We start from the raw sequence: 21,840 nt of genomic DNA on the forward strand, positions 1-21,840 counted from the left end.
ACAGAAATATACAACATTTGACATTTTCTTGAACTTATTTAATTAATTTATTTATTTTCCTTTATTTATCTAGAACAATGAATAAGAACAAATCCGTAGTTAGACAGCTTGGAAAAGGGCAAAGCCTTTTCACAAAATTGAGTAAGACAAAAAAGATAAACCTTCTATATAATTTTAGTGATGTAAAATTTTATAGCTTTAGATTTGTTGTCTAAAGGTTAAATTAGAATCTTAACAGTTCAGGACCTTGACACAAGTCATACGTGAGTACCAGATTACGTGCCTCTGACCTGCTTGAACCAAAAGATCTGATATAAGGAGTAGAGTTCTTTGGACTTCATGACTTTTGGCTTCTGTCCTGACATGCAGTGTGAACTGGTGTACTTTTAGATATGCACATCTGTTTGCATTGCCTAACTACATTTAATCATTTCACCTTACACAAAGACTGTTAAACAAATTTCCACAGTTTTTAAAACCGCCTATATGTTTGCCACATAGAAAATTGCATTTAGAAAGAATGTAGCCTAAAATTTGGAGAGATGAAGGGCTTTTATTTTGTTTTTTAAAATCAAGATCATTCAGTTTTTCCTTTTTTAGAAAAGAAAGATATTCTCATACTTTTTTATTTAACATTATAAGTCAGTGAGTGTAGATTAAAGAGGTGAATATTCAAAAGGAACCTTTTTGACATGATAATATAATACAATACATTTTGCATAAAGTAGTTTGAGTACTTTGTGTTGCATGGATATTATACAAACCGAGAAGCCTCAACTGTATGCAAAAACAGGACTATGTTAGTTCATTTTAAGTAATATTCTCTGAGTTACCAACTATATTATTGCTCCTCTGTCATTTTAAAAAATGATTACTCACTGAATTCTTATACTATTGCCAGTTTACTGATAAGTGTGATTATATGTAGGTCAATGTGCCCTGAATATTTGCCAGAATGCTATATTCCGTAAATGAGTAACACTGGGGCTGGATGTTTGCAAGACCTGCTAGACCCAGCTTCCATTACCTGATTTCTTGTTTGCATCCTCCATGTTGCTGCTTACACTAAATGGTACAGCTAGTTTAATCTGTGGCTTTTTGTTATTATATTTCCAAGGGTAAAATGATACCACCATGTCAACAGACCTTGCTATGGTACGCAGCCTTATTTGCTATTTCAAATCATTATGCTTCATTGCATTAATAGGAAAAGGGTAACTTCATCAGGACACCATACACAGAGCATCCTAAATATAGGTTTAAACTTACTTCCCTTTCAGCTCTCTTCATAGAAGCTACTGTATATGGAATATGATAAACAGATTATTAGATCTATCCCTTGGAATACTAACCACTGTTTCACACAAAATATTTATAACCACATTATATATGTGTTTAAGACATTTACATTTATTGTTACACCCCCACTTTCATATTTCTTTGCCTTGTTAGAACCAGACTGGCCTTTAACCCCCTTATCATTTAACAGTGTGCTCATCACGCCCAGCTACCTGGCCTTTATCACCTCACCTGATTGTACACTCACACTGTTTATAGCCAGTTTATGTAATCTATTAATTTGACTTCGATTACTGTTTTACTGTCATGTAAGGCTGTGCATCCAGGAAATTGAACTCTAAGCATTTAACAAGAATTTCACTGTGTCTCAGAACTGTTTGGTAAGGCACCTGGAACTGTGCTGTGGCATCAGCCACTAATGGATAATGTACTGTTTTCAGGGGTCCTTGGTCACTTAATGTCTCAAGTGACGTAAAACCTGGTTTTAAATTAACCATTCCACTTTGGCTTGCCCTTGACCATGAGAGTATTATTTACTTGCCTATGATCTTAATAGTTTTTGGGTTCCTGTTAATGGGAATCTACTTTATCTGTGCTCTTTTATTAACTCTTTAAATTTGAGGATTGATAAAGTGACATTACTTGTGTATACAAGCTCAGCTGTGTTAATGTGGATCTTGCAGAAACATGTTGGACATCTTCCAGGGTCCCGCCTTCTGTCCTTTTCACTTCTCCCTTTGTAGAAAACAAGAAACACAGTTATGCAATCTGTAACTGTCTTCTTTGCAATTCATTATACACTGTGCACTTGTAAAAACAGGCAATTTGATTTACAAGGCAAATTCTTTCACTATCACCAAGGCAGAGGCTACTTTTTCACCTCACTCCTTGTCCTTGAAAGAATTAGTCAAATTCCCAGTTGCTATAAACATTTCCTATACAGAATGCTTTGTATCCTGTGACCAAGAGCATTTCGAGGTCTGGGTGTTTTTTAAACTCGAGAAAAGTGTAAGCATCAGCAGACAGCTGTATGAACTTTGTCCTCTCTACAGTTAGCAAAACAACAGGCAGAGTATAAAAGGGGGGAGCAGTGGAGGAGGAGGCTTGTTTTTGTTAAAGGAGTTGCCTCGACGCAGAGCTGAACAGAGAGAAGGAAACTTTTTAACCAAAAGGTGAGTGACAGAATTTTTACTTTAAAAGAAAAAGGTGCAAATCCACAGAAGGAAATCCTTTCATTAGTATGTAATGGTAAACAATGATATATACTAAGATATTGGACAGTTTATGTCAAATGTTTTCATTGCTAATGCAGTGTCTCAGGTTATCTAACTACAGTCAGCCACTGTGAGACATGTAGAATACAGCCATATTCAAGCATGCCTACTGCTTTGGTTTTTGTTAATCTTGGTTTTTCTTTGCATTTATTGTGTTATTAAGTCTAATTTATACAGAAAGAACAAAAGCTCAGATTTAGGAACTTCCTTCACTCAGTTAACTTCTTAGTATGATTAACACAAAGTGAAAACGAATAGCAACTTTAAGGAATTTAACTTATTTGACTCTTTGTACTGTTGGGTCACTTTTGTCTGCTGAGCTTGATCAATTTTTTTCTCTTCTTTCACTCTTTGCTTACCATTTTCTAAACTCTCTGCTCCTCCCACTATGCATTATTCTCTGTGCTCTGCAGATTGGGGCAGTGAGGAGGCGCCACAGAGATGTGGACATGCCTTAGTCTGCTCCTCACTCTCTGCCTGCTCCATGGGGGCGGTGCAGAGAGTGAAGGGGGTGGGCCTCGCTGTCAGCTGCCACCAGCCTGGAAGATCGGGGAGGTGGAGCCGATGAAAGGGTCAATGGGCCGGGTGACAGTGGTGACCCTTTTACAGGCCAGCTGACTGTTCTGTTTGGTGCAGGCTTCCAGGTATGAGACAACTGTACTTTGAGCTTTAAAAAAAAAAAAAAGAAAAAAAAAGATATCTGTCACAGTGTTCTTTTTGTACATGTTTATCAGTTTTATATATGAGTGATTATTACTAAATGCATTTTTTTGAGCCAGATTTTAAACTTATGTTTTCTGGTGTTCATTTTTGTTATCAGAATGGAGGGCCTGCGCCAGACACTGGAGAGTCAGGGGCTGAGGGATGTGGCTTATATGGTCATAAACCACCAGGGGGAGCAAGCGCAGCGCCTGCATCCCATGCTGGCTGAGCGACTTCCAGAGGGCGTCACACTCTACAAACAGGATGGGCAACAGCCTGATATTTGGCAGTCACTAGGTGGAGAGAAAGATGATTTTCTCATTTATGACAGGTTTGTTTAATGTTTTATGTCAGATTTTGTAAGGGAGATTACTTTGACCAATTTGGATACAATATTCGATTTCACAACACTTTTCTGTCCCTTTCTCATCAGGTGTGGCCGTCTCACCCATCACATTTCACTTCCATACTCTATCATTGGACATGGCCATATTGAGAATGCAATCAAAGATACCTATTGCAAACACATATGTGGAGAGTGTTCATATGAGGTACAAACCACGCCAAAAAACGTGGCAATGCTTATCTAATTTAAACAAACAGGATTCCTCAGATAATATGTTCGTAACACATTGAATGAAAAATGCAACTTCTGTGTCTGTTTTTCCTCAGACTGCTGAGACTCCAGAGGAATGCAAACCAAAAGCAGATGCACAGCCTGATGGAGATGGTAGTCCAGCTGGAGGTGATGCAACGCAGCGTGATCACAGTCATCATCACAGCCATGGTCATCATGGTCATCATGGTCATCATGGTCACAACCGCCATGGGGATAATCATTTTTTCCATCCCCGTGGCGTTGGTCGTGGCCATGATAACAACCATGGTCATCATCACCATGGAAACCATGATAGTGCGGCCCATGGTTCTGACTTTGGACAAGGTCAAAGTCAGCAAGGTTTGGGTTCAGAAGGACATGATCACCACAATGGGGCATCTCAAAGTCAGCATCATTTAGACTCAGATCAGATGCAGCAAGCAGTGCACATACAGGAGATGACACAGAGGGCCCAAGGAGCCCCCACTAGGCCTTGAGTAACAGACACAGGGAGGTGAAAGTCGAAGTTCAGCTGACAGTGGACAGCAGGCTCTGACAATGAAGCCTCTCCTAAGGCCAGCTGATGCTGACACTGACGCAGGTTGTTTGGCGATGCAGGGAGTGAGCAGTCGCTTGGTCTCTGACACTGTGATGAGGCGTTGCCCGCCTCCTGTCAGTGACACGGGCTAATGGGCGATGCAGTTAATAATGTTAGGGAGACCTGACAGTGACGCTTGCCTCCTGCTGCCTGACAGCAGCCTCAGACAGCCCAATGAGCCTGACCCCCTGGTGTTGTTAGCTGAGGATGACAACAGTTGTAAGCTGGCACTGATATCAGCCAGCAACACAGAGGCCAAGTGCTCTTTTTACCAACAAGTATTACCCTGGGACAGGGGGATGAGCAATCTTGACGACAAAGATGAGCAGGCAAAATCCAATATCACACATAAAGATAAAAATGAGATTAATGAAAATATCAACCAACACAAGTAGTGCCAGCGTATTATTCATATAGATGAACTGCACCTGCTAAGTTTCAACTGCTTTGATCTGTCCGTGGTTGTTCTTCTCCTGTCTCAGGAGTGCATGTGGTTGTCATGTTCACAAATGGCCTCCTCCATTTTGTTCTCACCATCCTATATGAAGCCAGGCGCAGAAACTATGCTCTAGTGGCACCTGTATGATGTCAGGCAGGTGAGAGAGGAGGGGGTTGTTCAAGAACATGATAAACACTTTAAACATTTAAAATTTCATAGTTTAAAAAAAAAAAGTTTTTTTTTAAATGCATGTAACAGCCTTTTTTTTAAAAACCCAAAACTATAGGCCAGTAACTACACAGCAAACTTTAAATAGTGCTATTGATCAGTCTTGAACATATGTTATAGAAGTAACAATAATGAATGACTTTACTTTTGTTTGTACTTAGTGATACAGTTCATGAGTTTTAACATATTTCAGGTATACCCTTTCACTTTAGATGTCTTACGTTACACCTTGCAGTACTTCAGTTACTAAATCTTCTACATAGATCATAAATAGCAAATGTTTTTTTAAGGCTTTAAAAGGGGAAAAACAGCTTTTACAAAGTTTTATGGTTTGAGAATTATTAATCAGAAAATGAGAGTGAAGTGGTGAATGACTGTTGGAATACACTCTGTACTTAATGATGGTTTCTGTGGAAATATAACTGTCACCCTAAAGACCTGATGTTTGCACAGAGAACGGCATTCTGTTAAAGTCACTGAAAATGGAAAATGAGAGTTGAATAAAGATGGTTTAGTTAATCTCTTAATGTGTGTGCATTCTTGTCTAAATGATGTTTTTAAACATTTAAATGCTTTAAAGCTGTCTGAGTAAGAATTGTTAGTTTGCCACAGATACCATAAACTGATATATTTATGATATAGATACCCCAGATTTAATTGTATTGGTACTTTAAAAGTTAAAATCATGTGACTTCTGCATTAGCGTAAGGATTGAATGACCTCCTAATTTGTTTATTTTTTTTATGAATGAGGTAATAAGAGCTTGAGGGCTGTGTAAAAAGTAATGCTTTTTAAAAATAGGCCAGCAGATGGCGGTAATGATCTATACAGTGGGGTAGTCTCACCATGTATCCACAACTACACACAAATGAACTTTAAACAGAGCACCCTCTTCATTTTAAATGATTAACTAATGTTAACTTATCTCATACTTTTAATGGATCATGCTTCTTGCATTTCTTTATAAACTTTCTTGTCACACATGCAAAACAATACTTTTAAATTCACTGATTTTCATGCACATGATAAACACATATGGAAGTAATTATCTGGAGAGATGAGTGTAAATACTAATCACTTAAAAAAATCCTTGATATAATTAAAAGAAAAAATATTACTGAGCAGTAGTTTAACATATTTGGTTCCTCAAATCCATTTCCGATATCAGGTACATATCAGTTTAAGTCATTTTCTTATTCTGTTATACTGTATTTCCATTGACACTTAGCCTTATTAAAAATTTTGGGCCAAATAATTAATTTTGTTAGTGGTAGTGATTGTATTTTAACTACTTTTTCAAATGGTTTTGGATCCAAATATTATGCAATGTACAAAGAGAAGCATCTTAAAATAGATTTTCTTTGCAGAAACCTAAATTTGTCAGTGTGTACAGATCTGAGTGTCTTCAAGACTCAAAGTGCAACATGCTTTGCTCAATGTTATTTAGCTGAATTGCCTGTTGGACTGTGCGCCTGAAAAGGTCAACAGGCAACCGGAGGTAATAAATGAAGCTAAGGTGGACAGCTTGTGTGGGCGTAATTGGGCTGAAGATCCAATACAGGGGAACAGTGACTTATGGGTAATTACCTGCAATGTCCTGAGACAAAGAGCTGTGAGTGGCTCTCTCTCTGATTCAATCAGCCCCACACAGAGCAGCGCAGTACACAGCCTCTGTCTTAATTATCCAATATGCTTTCCCCTGGATGCACAACTGCTTCTGCAGCCGTTTTCATTCCCTCCACTTACTCCAGCAGCAGCAGAGAAAATCATACACTTGTGAACTCATTCACACACAAGCTCCTCTGTGCTTCTCACAAACAAGTGTGCATTCTCCACCATCCAATTATTACACATGTATGCAATTTTTTTTCTCCTCTGTACACACATATTCAGTCCACATTATCTGTTTGGATTAGAACATGCCGACTATTTCTGTGGACCATACTGAGGATTACCAGAGTTTACCTTTGTGTTCTTTGTCGGCACAGAGTTTAAAAAAATATAATAAAGAATTAGTTTAGTTGCATTTTAAACAACATTTGGACAACTTGGGAGTGTTTAGACAAAATTAAACCCAGCAAGCTGCTTTCATGATATGTTATGTTTCATTCATGAATCAACAGAGACTAAAGCAATGCACAAGATGCTGCATATTTATTGTGTAACTTGTTGAGAGCTTATTGATCACACATACAATGCCAGAAAGGCTCAATTGTGAAAGAAAATGAACACTTTATCAGGGGCCAACAGTTTTTGGCCTGAAGCAAACACTAGAAGAGTACAGATGCTCTAAGGAGAGGGGTGATGCTGAAAAAACATAAAGGTGACAAATAAAAAAAAAAAGAAAGAATGAAAAAAAGGAGTCATATTAATCATTGAAGTCAGTGCAGACTGATAAATTATGGCATTTTTCATGCTCAAGTCTGCTTCCAAGTCTGGCATGTGGATTATTTCCAGTTTTATGAGCCTGGATGATCCATGGCAGAGAACACATTGAACATGGGAAGAAAGATTGGAGCCACTGAATGTCCTGCAAAAAAAAAAAAAAAAGGAAAAGTATACCGCAGTACTTCAGTCAAGAATTAAACAATTTCCTTAAGAAGCTAAAAAATGTGTGGCTGAATGTTGTTTGGTTGATAAACAGTAACAACCAGCACAAATTCCAGCAAGATTACTTCCAGACTTAAGTGAGCGACAGAAGCCACTCTTGCACATAACAGTGAGGCTGCAGACCAAAATGCATCATTTCAAAATGCTCTGCCCCAACAGAATGCACTCAGTAAAGAACTGTGGAAATCACATAGTGAGAGAAAAGAAAGAACACAGAGTTTCAACATAACCATTTCATAACACCCTATATTTCCATATGACTTCATAAATGATCTATCTTGAATATCCATTACAGTACATCATTCTAGCACTGTTAGTGTAAAATACTTTCTATAAACATAAACTCTTTAGAATAAAAGTGAAGCTTATTGAAGGTTCCTCACGGTCTGATTGTTGTGCTGACTAGAAAACACAATGCTGTTTTATAGTAACATGTAAATCACACACTTGATTTATTCCAAGATATAAAGTCAATAAACTATTTTAAACATTAGATATATACTGTATGTGTACAAAGTGCTTCCTCTTAAGTGTTTTTGACATTTTAAGCTTCAAACAACACTTAGAACTGTTGACATTACTTTATGAATGAGTGCAGTAAACTGGAATAAAAACTCACATGTAGTAAACATTTGTACCATAAGCTTGAATAAAAATAAAAAATAAAAAAAAGCACCTCCCAATTTATGCATCTGACTGTCCTCCATACAAACACTGTTTAAAACGTTTTCCTCAGTATTGTAAAGGCATTTCATATTCCAGTTACACATTCACAGTTACCATCGTACAACCAAAACAGAGCCTCGACAGTTCTTCCTCGATTCTTCATGAACACCGGAGACTTCTGGGATCTTTGGACAGGCACAGACTCTGAGGCACGACTATATTTATTGTTATGCTGCTGAAAAATGAACAAATCACATCTTCCTGTTTTGTTCAGACTGATTTAAGATCATCAGTCCCAACCAATTTGCAAGTTTTATCATAAAAGATTTACATTCTCATTGCGTTCTCACGACTAAACCCTCCCCATGACGGTAAGGCTGAATGTAGAAAATATACATGAACCAAGCAGCATTACATTGTAACTAGTAACATTAATGACATAAAAATATATACTATAATTTTACAGCAACAGTGAATATATTAAGACATTTCTGCAACAGCATTTACTTGCTGGCATCATCAGCACTAGGCAGCAGCAGCAGTCTTTTTTTCTTTTTTTTTTTTCAAAGACAGGAGAGAACCAGAGAGAGAAAAATAGAGCATATTTATCCGATTCACATTTTAAAACTGTCATCTTTGTCTCTCAATGTTATGTGGTTTTCTGATACAAAAACAAACAAAAAAACAAAAAACAAAACCCTATTATATGTATCCAGGTTATCTGCCTACTCATTTCATGAACGAGCCCAAAACAGGATAAATCATAGCCTGGGAGTACTTCTCTTCCACTGTTAAGTATGTTTTGTTCACGTTCATCTGGAGGTTGCAATTTGATGTTGTACAACAATGGCTCTGATTCAGCCACAGACTTGTTGATATGGAAATTCTTTGTGTAGCATCACAAACCATGCCTATAAGGTGAGCTCTCTTGATTTTGACAGATTATTATACACAATATACAATGCTGTCCTGGTTGTCAAATGCATATTGTTGAGTCTTTACGGTAGAACTCAGAAGATGAAAACACGATGAGTTTAAAATCTTGTATCTTTTGCTATAAAAGTTTACATTATCAAAGAGTTAAGGACAGGCTTCTTATATAGGCCTAAAATAATTTGATTATGCGACAAATTCTGAATAAACAATATCCTAAATGCGATTATTTTAAGAAAAGTACAGGAAGGTGCTAACTACATTCATGCCTTATAACACACATGTTGCTAATGCTATCTGACTAACCGTTCTGGGGCTCTTTGGGGGGCTGTCAGATCTAAACTTGTACAAAAATCTTTCTCTATAAATTTTGAGGTACATTTTTGGTTTGAAAACTGTGCAAACAATTTTCAGCTCACAATATATAGGGCTATATCAAAAAAGCTATTTAAGTACAATATATAATTAAGGCAAATTTTTCTTTTAAGTATTATATGAATATAAGCATGCATGCATGTTTCTGTGTTAGCACTTGGGCAAATGTTTTGTTGTATATCTGCGCACAATAAAGATTTACATCAAGTCATATATAGCAGTTCTTGTTTGAATATGACAATGCATAAATGAACAGTACCATAACACTGACATGGCAAGCCAATACCATCTTAATAGGCAGAATGTTAGATGGTATAAGTGGCAGATAGAAAGTATAGTTTGGACTAATTACATGTATTTTACACTTTCAGTCTTTCAACTTGTTCCAGTTGCTGTCCCTGCAGCAACAATGCGACATAAAGGGGATACAATTCTAACAGAGAGCTTGACCAATAAAGTTTCAGTTTAAAGATTATTAATGGGTAATAGCCATATGCATTCATTTTCTTTTGCTTAAAAACTGAAATAGCATGCCTTTGAGTGAGGCACTTGGTGGTGCTACATGTTCTACATCACAGTTTGCACAGATGAACCCCCACTGAGCAAATCCTAACCTCAATTTAGAGGAAATGCACTTCAGTTCTGTAAGTGACATGTGTTTCCCAGTAAATGTGAAAATGAATGAAAAATAAAAAACCTTTGTTAAAGATGAAGGGAAACTCAAAAGCGAGACATGGACAGTCTTTGATGATCAAATTATATCAAGAAAGATTTATCAGGTGTTTTAATCTCTCTTATTAGCTGACTTATCAACTTCAAGAAGGGTTTTCCTTCATCACTCAGCCTCCCTTTCACCACTCCCTAAGGAAAGACAGAGCTACAGTGATCCTAAATTAAGAGGCTCTTCTGACTTTGGTTTATTGTTCTCATTTGTTTCTTGCCGTTGATGTAATCAATCCCACCAAATTTGCATCTACAGAGAAAATGTCTTGACATCTTATCTTCTAAGTTTGGCTTCTTATTCATGAAAACACAAACAGTTTTGATAAAATGAGGCCAGGGATGCAAACCTGCATAGCTGTTTAACAGTGTTGACTTTATGTAGAAAAATATATATCTTGTGAGGTATTAATAACATATAATTATGAGATATGAAATATAGAAATGTAAGTGGCAATACACCTCTGCAGGGCAAATTCTGTCAATGTCAGAGACAACAATGTTGTGTTCTCTTCACCGATACACTGACATCTCACTGTAAGATTAAGACTTCAGTATGTCACTGCTCTAACACACAGTTAGCCCGAAATGTAACGCAACTTAAGGCATTTCATCACAGACTTGATGTTTTTTTTTCTGATTCATTACAATCATGCATGATGTTAAAAAGAGCTATTTGTGCATTTTGTTTATGATGTTGCCTTTTTTGCTGTTTCTGCATCAACTTTTGCAATTAAGAATATAATGTGCAGCTTTACATCTTTCTCTGAACATGATCTGAAAACATGGACATGCTCATACACTTAGTGTGCTGCAAGTTTTGTTTTTTTTGGTTTCCAGCAGGAATCAGGTAGCACAACTTGCAAGGGACTTCCTGACTGACTAGCTGAACAGTTAAAATCTCACAGCAATGTCATTTCATGGTGAAAGGTTCCCCAGCAGGTCTGGGGTAATGTAACCTACAGGCATAGGGGATTTGAGGGGGTGCTGTGGCAGGCAGGGAGGGGGAGACTGGTGGGGAGGTGGGTTGAGGAGCAGACTGTGATGAGTGTCTAACTCCTGTACCACTGTGTAGTCTGCAACAGGGGGAAATAATTGGGATTGTGGAGAGTCAGGAAGAATGTAAGGTGATTGATTAGCATTTTTTGTGGCAACAGGCTTGGTTTCCATTGGCTGAGGTTGTATGATTTGGTATCCCTCCCCAGGCATGGGAGAACTAGGGGGAGTGCTAATCTGCTGGATGTTGCTCTCTGTAGTGTAGCCACTTCCCTCTGGATCCAGCACCAGCAACTGAAACTGAGGCTCTTCTTCTTTCTGCCCCTCATTGTCTTCATTTTGTTTTCCCTTCTTTTGTATTTCCTTCTCTGAGGCTGAGGTGTTTTCCTGGATTCTATGTTGCTGGCCAGGAGACAGTACCACGCCCCCAGAGGGCATAACATTACTGACTTGGGCGTAGAAGTCTGTGTTGACCCAAGTCTGGGGTCCTTCAGTTTGGGTTTGGACAAGGGGCGTTTCACCTCTCTCCAAGGCTGGGGTACTTTCTGCAAAGTCCAGGGAGACTTCTTCATCCTCAAGTTGGCCTGGCAGAAGAGTGGCAATCAGCATTTGGGTGTCCTGTTCAGACACATCTGCATCGAAACAGCTGGCCCGGCCTGAATCATCATCAGGTTGACTGACGGAGAAATTAAGACAAAAAGAAGTGTGGGCAAAAAATTGTATTTGCTACAATAAAAACAGTTTATGTGCAAAAGACACTTTGCCCTACCTGATGGTGTTGGAGCAGCCTAAAATTATGTGGCTGACGGGTTGGGGTAACCCCAGGAGCCTCTGGGTGTCTGAGCCCTGGTTGTCCTCCTTCTCCGCAGTATCTGCATCTTCCTCATCCACCTCAATAAACTCAACCCATGGCTCATCTTGATAGAAGTTTGTTGTATAAGTTGGCAGACCACCTCCATTTCCACCATTCAGCATAAAATTCAGCTCCTGCAGTTTTCCCTTCTGCATGCAGACAAGACATACAATGAATTAAAGTCTGGGACTTCTTGACAATGTATATTTTAATCTATCCGCTGCAAACCCAACATTGTGTTTTCAGTTTGTCTAACAACAAAATAGCAGCATTACTGTTTTGTTTAGTGCAATTAGGATGTCTTTCTAAAGTTCAGGGGTTGTTTTTAAAAGACACTCTCTTCATGTGTTGTTTCCTTTAGTCTCTCGTTTCCCATCTGCTTATTTTGCTTTTTATTTGGAGGCCATGGCTAGGACAGAAACAAAGGGTAGAATGATAATTACGTGGGCCAACACGCCTGAGCTAAATTAGCCACATGGACACACAAAAGTCTGCTTTTCATCAGCGTTACAATGAAAATGTAAAAATTATTATAAAACTGGTTATGCAATTCTTTATTTAATCTCCTTACTGAGTAACAAAGTGCACAAAGGAATGTTGTTTGTTTTGAACTTTTTTTTTTTCCTTTGAGAACGTAAATAAATCATCTATAACAATCAGAAATGGAACATTCTGGTTGTAACAGAAATTCTTTGCTGAATTAATGAAGCCAGGGAAACTTCATCATATATCTAACATGAGTGGTTTCTTGAGGAGCACATACTCTATGTTGCCAAAAGTATTCACTCTCCCATCCAAATAATTAAAATCAGGTGTTCCAATCACTTCCATGGCCAAAGGTGTATAAAAATGTAGCACAGAGGCATGCAGACTGCTTCCACAAACATTTGTGAAGGAATGGAATGGTTTGCTCTCAGGAGCTCAGTGAATTCCAGTGTGGTACTGTGATAGGATGCCACCTGTGCAACAAGTCCAGTCATGAAATTTCCTCACTCCTAAATATTCCACAGTCAACTGCCTGTGGTATCATAACAAAGTGGAAGTGATTGGGAACGAGAGCAACTCTGCAATAAGGTGGAAGACCCTGTAAAATGACTGAGTGGGGTGGGTGGATGCTGAGGCGCATGGTGCGCAAAGGTTTGCAACTTTCTGCAGAGCTGGTTGCTACAGACCTCCAAACTTCATGTGGCCTTCAGATCAGCTCAAAAACAGTGCAAAGAGAGCTTCATGGATTGGGTTTCCACAGCAGCTGCATTCAAGCCATATATCACCAAGAGCAATGCAAAGCATTGGATGCAGTGGTGTAGAGACCGCTGGACTCTGGATCAGTGGAGAAGAATTTTTGGAGTGATGTATCACGCTTCACCATCTGGTGATCTGATAGAAGATTCTGGGTGTGGTGGTTGCCAGGAGAAAGCCTGACTGCACTGAGCCAAGTGTAAAGTTTGGTGGAGGGGGATTATAGTTTGGGGTTATTTTTCAGGAGCTGGGTTTTGCCCCTTAGTTTCAGTGAAAGGAACTTTGAATGCTTCAGCATACCAAGAGATTTTGGCCCATTCCTGTTCCAACATGACTGTGTGCAGGTGCACAAAGCAAGGTCCATAAAGACATGGATGAGCGAGTTTGGTGTGGATTAACTTGATGGGCCTGCACAGAGTCCTGACCTCACTTTAATAGAACACCTTTGAGATTAATTAGAGTGGAGGCTGAGAGCCAGGCACAAGGTTGTGTCTGACAACATCAGTGGGTGGGCCAACGTCATATTGAACTCATTTCAATAAAGAATGGGATGTCTATTAAGTTCATACAAGAATCAGGTAGGTGAGCCAATACTTTTAGTGATATAGTGTATTTCTATGATTAACAGGCAAAACACCAACAAGCACCCATGTGAATATTACTTGAGATTTAGTATAAGTACAATGAAAGACAAGACAGAAAAACTACACACACATAAATGTACCTTTAACATCTCTGAATCAATGCCTTTGATTTTAGGTGCAGGAACAGGTGGCAACAGAACCAACATTAATCTGAAAAGGCAGGAGAAAACATGGTGTCTGTATTATTAAGATTCAGCAACATATAAAAGTACAGGGGTTCTCATTTCACAATTTTTGTTACTGCTAAGGTCCGTCCACAGCTTTTAAATACTGTTCTGGTCAGAATAGTGTAACTCTTAGCTTATAGCTCTTGATTGAATATTTGAATAAGTCTATTTTAATAAAAACTATTATTCATTCATAACACAAACTCTAAAACATGACTGATACGGCCGCTTGATTCACAGCTAATGACATAAGAGCTTCTTTCCTCCAAATAAATCTGTACCGGTCAAAAGTTTGGATGCACCTAACTATTAAAAATGAATGGGTATGTATGATTAAACTTTTAAACACTAAGGTATTTTGCTTACTGTAGCCAAAAAGTTTTAGTTTACCTTCAAACACCTTTTTTAACTGACTTTATGAGTCCACACAAGTTGTTTCTTTAATGCAGCCCTTGTTCAATGGTTCATTTACAAATTTATGATGCTAATATTGTGGTGAGAACGCAATAATGGTTTTCTTCTATGCAGTTCATATTTGTGCAAGTGTTGCTGCACAGCAGAATATTAAGCAGATAAGCTACCTCTCCAGAGTCTGCAGAATTTCCCTGAAGGCATTTTAAAGTCAAACACTGGGGTTGGAATTCCCTCTCTGGTAATGCTATAAATAGTTGTCTCTGATTGTTTCTTCGGTCTGTCACAACTTGTACTTGTTTTTGGAAAATTACAACACAAATTGAGGAAATATGAACTAAAATACATTTTATTTTTGTCTTGCAGCCACCTACTGCCTTGTGAAAATCAGACAGCTGCCAAGAGGAGCTTAACTCTTAAAGTTTCCAACTTTGCACCATTTTAGGTCTTTGCAGAGGGCATTAAATTTGCATGGTATTTATACCTGTGCTGCTGTGAGATGGCTATCAACATGATGAGTATGAGAATACCCACAATCCCAAAAATAAGAACCAGAGTGACTGGGACAGTAGACTCTACGAATAAAAGAAAAGAGAACATGTCACCATCATCAAAATGATACAGTTTTTAAGCTTGTGTATTCTCAATGTCCAAACTGAAGACAGACAAATCAGTGGTCAATTCATCTAATCGAGGATATTTATCATTCCAACCCTGCTCCAGCTTTATCTTACCCTTACTAGGAATCTCAGTCACTTGGATGAAGATGGGGTCACTGAACTTGCCAAACTTAATGAAGCCCTGCATTCTGCAGTGGATATGCACTTCATACTCTTTTCCTGTGTGCAGACCGTAGATTGTCTGCTGAGTGTGTGGCTGCATCTCCAACTGAAAATGGCAGATTTAGAAAACAGCATTAAAATATAAAGAATGCAATGTTGGTGTCTTTTAACTGATCAGATGCTGATGCTGTTACTTTGACTGGAGAAACTACAAACATCCAATGAAGCTGCTGGCAGCTAAATAACATTTCAACATGTCCATGGTTATTTTTGGAAACTTTAACTATGACCTTTCCAAAGGCACATCTGTTAAGGCATTTCAGATACATTGGCTAGAGGACATGCTATGACAATAGAGGGGTCTTAAAACAGTTCACAAGGCTGCAGTTGTCAAGCTGGCTGGCCAAGCAGTAATGAATACGAGTTCTGTACAAGGTTCCATAGCCTCTGACCCACAGATTCCTCCCTTCACTTCCTTCAGTGAGGCTCTGTTTTTCAGAGGGCCTTGCTCCGACTTTCACAGCCTTGGCAACAAAGCTACACTGCATTTCAGCCACAAGAGTTCAAGGGGGAGTTCAGGGGGAGGGGAAAGGAAACACAACACTCTGTCTCTATGACCTACCTACAATTTACTTTAAGAAGCTGCATGAGTGCTTTCGTTTGTGTGATCTTATGCATGTGCAAAAAACCATTTTGTGCAGTTTAAAAGTGGGTGTTGATATCCATCAGCACAAATGAATTCTTGTACTTATTTTAAATAACATAGCTTGGACTCACTGCTTCCCAGTTTGTGGAATTTCTCTCTCTGTACTGGATTTCATACTCAAGGCGCATCCAGCCCACACCAACGTCTGCAGAGGGTGGGGGCTCCCAGCTGACTGTGACATCGTAACTTAGCCCAGAGGGACTTATGTTCAGCAGAGTCCAGTTAAGGGACACGGGTGGGTCAGGACGCACTGTGAGGAAAAAGGCAAAAGTTCAGATTTGAACAAAATATTTAGAGAAAAAAAAAAAAAAAAAACAGCTATTTGTACCCTTTCACTTACTGAATTATCTCACACATTGGTCTACAACTGATGAAGCAGAATACAAAATATCGGTTATAATGTTCATTGCAAGCCACAATACGCAAACTCACAAACATGTAAGATGTAAATTACAACAGATTTTGTGTATAGTGTTAATAAGTTGGGCTGAGATTGGAGCAAGAGTGAATTAGCAAAACTCATTATGCATAAAAATGGAAAGGTTTGGGGTTTATTAAACAATTTACACTAATTAGGTGAAATGCATTTACTACAAACTATTACTTCTTGGGTAAAAATGGAAACTTTGATGTAGTGGTGGCAGTAATAAACCAGCAAAGCAAGTTATCAAAATAACTAAAGCTAAGAAAAAAGCTGTAAGACTCCAGCCAAACAGTCTATTACTGTGGCTAAACAACTGCTTCTGATTATTTTGGTCAGAGCATATTATTTCAAGACTCCTGCTTAATGTCTTTGTGTTTACTCCCTGGAAAATTGCAGTTTTTTCCTGTATGGCAATAAAGGCTTTTTTCCTGGCACGCACCTATGCAGACAAATCATGTAATTGCTGCAGATGCACAACACTTTGACACTAACATCTGGAAAACTTACCTGCTGATCCTAAGATGAAATTTTAAGGTTTTTGGAGACTTTGTATAAAACATTCTGCTCTTAAACTTTTATGTAGACTGTAACTTGAAATCTATGCTACTAATAGATAATCTTTTTCACAACAGAGCCACTATTTTAAAGCAGGGATCTCACACTCCAGTCTTCGAGATGTCTTTTAGATGTGTTCTTGCTCAAGTACACCTGATTTAAATAAAATAAATATAAAATAAAATTCAACGCCTTGATGTCAAGTTCTGCACTAATTTGAGTCAAGTGTGTTGATGCAGAGAAATTTCTAAAACCTGCTGGAGAGTGGCCCTTAAGGACTGCAGTTTCAGATCCTTGTAAAGGTTTGGAGATTATTTTAAATCTCTTGGTGAACTCTACCATCTGAGTCTAAGGTCCTTAGGCGTTTCAATCTTAAGCTGTTGATATATGATGACACCATATACAGTAGGTTAGGGGGCCCAAGGTGTCAGAGATTTAATAATACATGTCCTGAAAATGTTCTAGTGATTAACACCTATACAGGAAATGAATCAATAGCAAATCAGTGGACACAGGTGTGTGTTTTTCATGAGACAGATGTTTTATTTTTTAAAATGTACTTTTAAATTTTCAATTAAAGACAACATAATGTGTTCTTTGTGGAAGTACAGCGATGGAGTGTAAGGTTGAAACTGATGCTACTGATGAGCCTCTGATAACAGAGAAAATAACTGAGCGGAAAGATGTGCATGTGTAAAGGAGAGCCATCATGTCAGAACATACTGCTTTAACAAAAACTACGCTGTCATCCAGCTGATTCTGTGACACAGGCCTGCTGTGTATTAGCAAATTGTTGTGACGATAAATTGTGCCGCTTTGGTCTGGAATTACCAAAAGTAAAGAACCACAGTTAAGTAAGGAATTATATATTTGTTTGCACTGATAAGATGGGACTACTGTATGAAAAGGGTTTTAGACATGATAGTATGATATGGACACATGCAAAAATCTCCCACTCACCAATATTCTCCACAGTAAAACAGTCATCTTCATTAAAATATGTGATGTTGTTTTCGCTACGAAGCTGCATGCAGTAGGGGACCCAAATCATTGTGTGGTTTGCATCAAAGAAACACTCCCTATTTGAATGGTTATACTCTGGACATTCCTTCCATTCACTGGGGGAACTGAAAAAGTGAAGACAGGAAAAAAAAACTGTTATTGTACAGTGATGGCCTTAATTTGGCTCAATACATGCACATTTAATAAGGAGCTGAAATTACATTCTTTCTTTTTTAAGGTAGAAGACTTTGAGTGCTCCAGGGGCAGACAGGTTGTGAAAGGTGCCTGGACTCCACCAACAGCTGAATGTCACCTGCTCCCTTGATATGCACTCTGTGAAATGTGGCTCAAAGGGAGCTGAAAGACAGTAAGACAAATGAAAACATCAGATGTTAATAATCAGAAGACAAGACAAACAGGCTAGATTGATCAGTTATCTTTAGTAACATCTGTCAACCCCTGAAGGGGTTTGGATTGTTCAGTACAATAATGTTATAATCATTCTGCTTACTGCCATTTAGAGTGGCTAAACATGTTACACCATCCATCATTGAGGAATGGACAAAATGTGAATGACATTTCCCAGCTGTCATTATATACAGGTATAATCCTATGTAATATATACAATTAAAAAAACATTTTAATAATTTCTTTTAAATATACTTACACATATTTTTTACATAACACAAATGATAGTGAAATGTAATTTGGATAGCTCTTTCATAATGATACAGAGTACGTTACAAGAAGGTATAAAGCACGTTAGGGCAGAGGGGTGTTAATAACACCACAGTACAAAAACTATCCGATGAATATATCTGACCAAAAACGTGCACAAACAGGAAATGTTGCTATGGAGGGATATGAAGGTAGCTTATCTTAGGTTTGAAAATACTAAGATCCCTGATAAAGAGTGCAAATTTGCATGCACATGCAAATAGATTGCATGTGCTGTTTGTTTATAAGTTGATAACAGATGCAAACAGCAGCATTCAAATGAGGATTTAGAGTGTGTTATGGTTTTGCCAGGAAGAGTTTAGAAGAAGAGCAGGAAGGTTGCAAAAGCAAAATTAAATTTGATCCAATGGAGAAATAGATATTAGTGGAGGCAAATAAAAATATTGCTGAGCTCCAGAGATGACATTTGATCAAATAAACTTGCCTCCTGTGGCACCTTTCATTATGCAAGAGGTGCACACTGGGTGCGCTAATGGGGGCGCATTGCAGCATACACTCCCAACTGGTCAGTGCTGTATCTGGGCTGACGATGGTCATTAATGCCCGTAGAAAGGGATGGAAGATGGGGTACAGGCGCTGGTGAGGGCTCTGAATGCCAGCAGACGCAGAGCCCATCCTGCGTAACATAGTATTCAACACAGCAACACAGCCATATGTTTCAATAATCTTTGTCTCTGGCATTTCAAACTTATTTACATGAGTGGCAAAGATGTGATCTCTGTCGTCTTTCGTGGTATCTATGCCTCGTCTTCGCCACAATAGCAGCAGCCAAGTTGTGCCAGTTTGCACTTGCCTTTCAAACATGCTAAATATAGACACAAAATTAGCCATAGCAATCAATTTCATTTTTGGTAAGTCACATTGCATATGCTACGTTGATCTATTTGAACCTGCTCCTCCCAATATTTTGTGCTTTCTGGCAGAGATGCCCATATTGTGTATTAATCAATTAATAAAGGACAAATACGCTCAATGGATTGCGTGCATTGTTTTGTCCATTTAACAGTTTTGTTAACAAAATTTAACAATCTGTGCCATTGGTTAGTAAATCAACTGCAATGTTTTTGTGCTATTAAGTTGGAACATGTTTTTACATGCAAACCATGAGTAAATCAGGCCCTTAGTGTGTCTGTTTGCATCAATACAAAATCCAACAGGGAGCCAGTGGAGGGAGGCAAGCCCGGTGATGTTGTATCCATTATTTTTAGTCCTAATAATGAGTCTACATTTTGAACTGACTAGACCTGATGGAGGAATCCCTGACTGATATCTGAGAATAGTGCAATGCATTAATGAAGACAAGACTTAACCAAAGTGTGAATACTGTTTTGTAAATTAACAGCTGAAAGAAAAAGGTGTTCTCAAACTGGAAAAATAAGACTGAACAACATTCTTGCCTTGAGCATCAAAATTAAGGTTAAAATCCAATAATACCTTCTAGATTCCTAGCAGGATGGATGATATTATTTAAGCCACTGTCACAACAAACAACAGGAAAGAAAGAATTTGGGGGACCAAACTGAATTTGGGCAGAGATTTAATGTCAGAAAAAGAAGCTTGAGATTCAAAAGGCTGCAGTGATCTGTAGCTTATCAACACGTATAACAGAGTGTCATCTGCAAAAAACAGAAATGCCCATCATGGTCTTGAATAAGCTGGTTAAGAGATAATTTGCAAATCAAGATGAGAAGAAGCGCTAAATGATCCATTAGACATGCCAGCTGAGTTGATGAGAAGGTAAAGTTATTCATGAAAAAAGTTCTGTTAAAGAGCTATGAAGATAATGAACTAAGAACAAGGCCTTTAATTTCCAGCCCAGACTCTAAACAGATGAGGAACATACTGTATCAACCGTATTAAAGGCAGTATTCAAATCTGAAGAACTAAAACTGAGCATTTTTCTGTATTTGTATTCAGCAGGTGATTAATCATTGTAACATGTGCTGTCACTGTACTACAAAGCAGTCTAAAACCAGACTGAAAAGCTGTTAAAACTGTGTTATCATTCATAAAAGATAACTGTGAAGAGACCAAAGGAAAAGGCTTTAGTCTGACTTGCGGTGGTCAGTTTATCTAATCAAGAGGATACTTGTACTAACTCAGTGTTTCCCAATCCAGGTCCTCGGGACCCCCTGCCCTGCATGTTTTATATGTAACCGTACTTTAACACCTGAATTAAATGAATGGCTCATTAACAGGCTGCAAAGAACTGGATGAGGAAGTTTATTAATTTGAATTGGGTGTGTTGGAGTAGGAACACGTCTAAGACATGCAGGGCAGGGGGTCCCAAGGACCGGGATTGGGAAACACTGTACTAACTGAATCTCTGTGTACACACGAGTAAGAAAAAAAGACTTGCGAATACAGGGTTTACATCAAATATCATACACCAACCCTTAGATCTGTCCACACAGACCTTGAGGTCCTGACTCAGCCCTTTCCAGCTCTGCTTTTGCATTCCATCACTCCTTATCAACAACCTTCCACCCCCTCCCCACTCATGTCAGAGACTAGCTTCTTGCCCAGCATAGAGTTGCACAGTTTGGTGCAATCATAAATAATCGGCTGAAGGTGTCATTGATTTCTGCTCTACCCTCTCTCACCATTTTCTTTCCTCTCACTGCTGACTGCAATCTTATTCACACAAGGGGGTCTGATTATAGACAGAAAACTGAAGTCAGACTGGAGCTGAACACATCTTCAAACTGTTTTCAAGTTTATTGAGATAAAACCTAATTGATTATGTCATAGACATGTTTAAGATAGTTGAATCTCACTTAAAAGATCTTACTCTTGTGCCAGCATGTGTACAGTTGAAGTACAATTAACACACAAACACACACCTTCTTAATATGTTTGCCCTGTTAACATTTCCATATAA

At 38.4% G+C, this 21,840-nt stretch overlaps 2 protein-coding genes across 3 annotated transcripts in view; one reads left to right on the plus strand and one right to left on the minus strand.

Annotated features, from left to right (window-relative positions):
- The first annotated feature begins 2,320 nt into the window (after positions 1–2,320).
- On the plus strand, positions 2,321–5,661 carry LOC121648718 (selenoprotein P). Of its 2 annotated transcripts, none has more exons than XM_041999002.1 (5): positions 2,321–2,471; positions 2,987–3,217; positions 3,394–3,606; positions 3,709–3,826; positions 3,948–5,661. In XM_041999002.1, exons 2-5 carry the CDS (start codon positions 3,015–3,017, stop codon positions 4,674–4,676), a joined length of 1,263 nt encoding a protein of 420 aa, XP_041854936.1. In that variant the 5' UTR covers positions 2,321–2,471; positions 2,987–3,014; the 3' UTR covers positions 4,677–5,661. The 2 variants fall into 2 exon arrangements, with proteins under 2 accessions (XP_041854936.1, XP_041854937.1); XM_041999003.1 differs by having other exon boundaries at positions 3,948–4,718.
- A 1,616-nt stretch (positions 5,662–7,277) lies between these two features.
- ghra (growth hormone receptor a) overlaps positions 7,278–21,840 on the minus strand; it is a 35,969-nt gene continuing 21,406 nt past the window's right edge. Inside the window, exons 3-10 of the mRNA XM_041999296.1 lie at positions 18,443–18,578; positions 18,180–18,346; positions 16,312–16,490; positions 15,487–15,640; positions 15,237–15,327; positions 14,255–14,324; positions 12,208–12,440; positions 7,278–12,114 (exon numbers count right to left, since the gene is read on the minus strand). Of these exons, the coding sequence (XP_041855230.1) occupies positions 11,361–12,114; positions 12,208–12,440; positions 14,255–14,324; positions 15,237–15,327; positions 15,487–15,640; positions 16,312–16,490; positions 18,180–18,346; positions 18,443–18,578 (1,784 nt within the window). The 3' untranslated portion in view covers positions 7,278–11,360. The remainder of the gene's footprint in view (positions 12,115–12,207; positions 12,441–14,254; positions 14,325–15,236; positions 15,328–15,486; positions 15,641–16,311; positions 16,491–18,179; positions 18,347–18,442; positions 18,579–21,840) is intronic.

This window comes from Melanotaenia boesemani, chromosome 11, assembly GCF_017639745.1.
Source record: "Melanotaenia boesemani isolate fMelBoe1 chromosome 11, fMelBoe1.pri, whole genome shotgun sequence".
NCBI lineage: Eukaryota > Metazoa > Chordata > Actinopteri > Atheriniformes > Melanotaeniidae > Melanotaenia > Melanotaenia boesemani.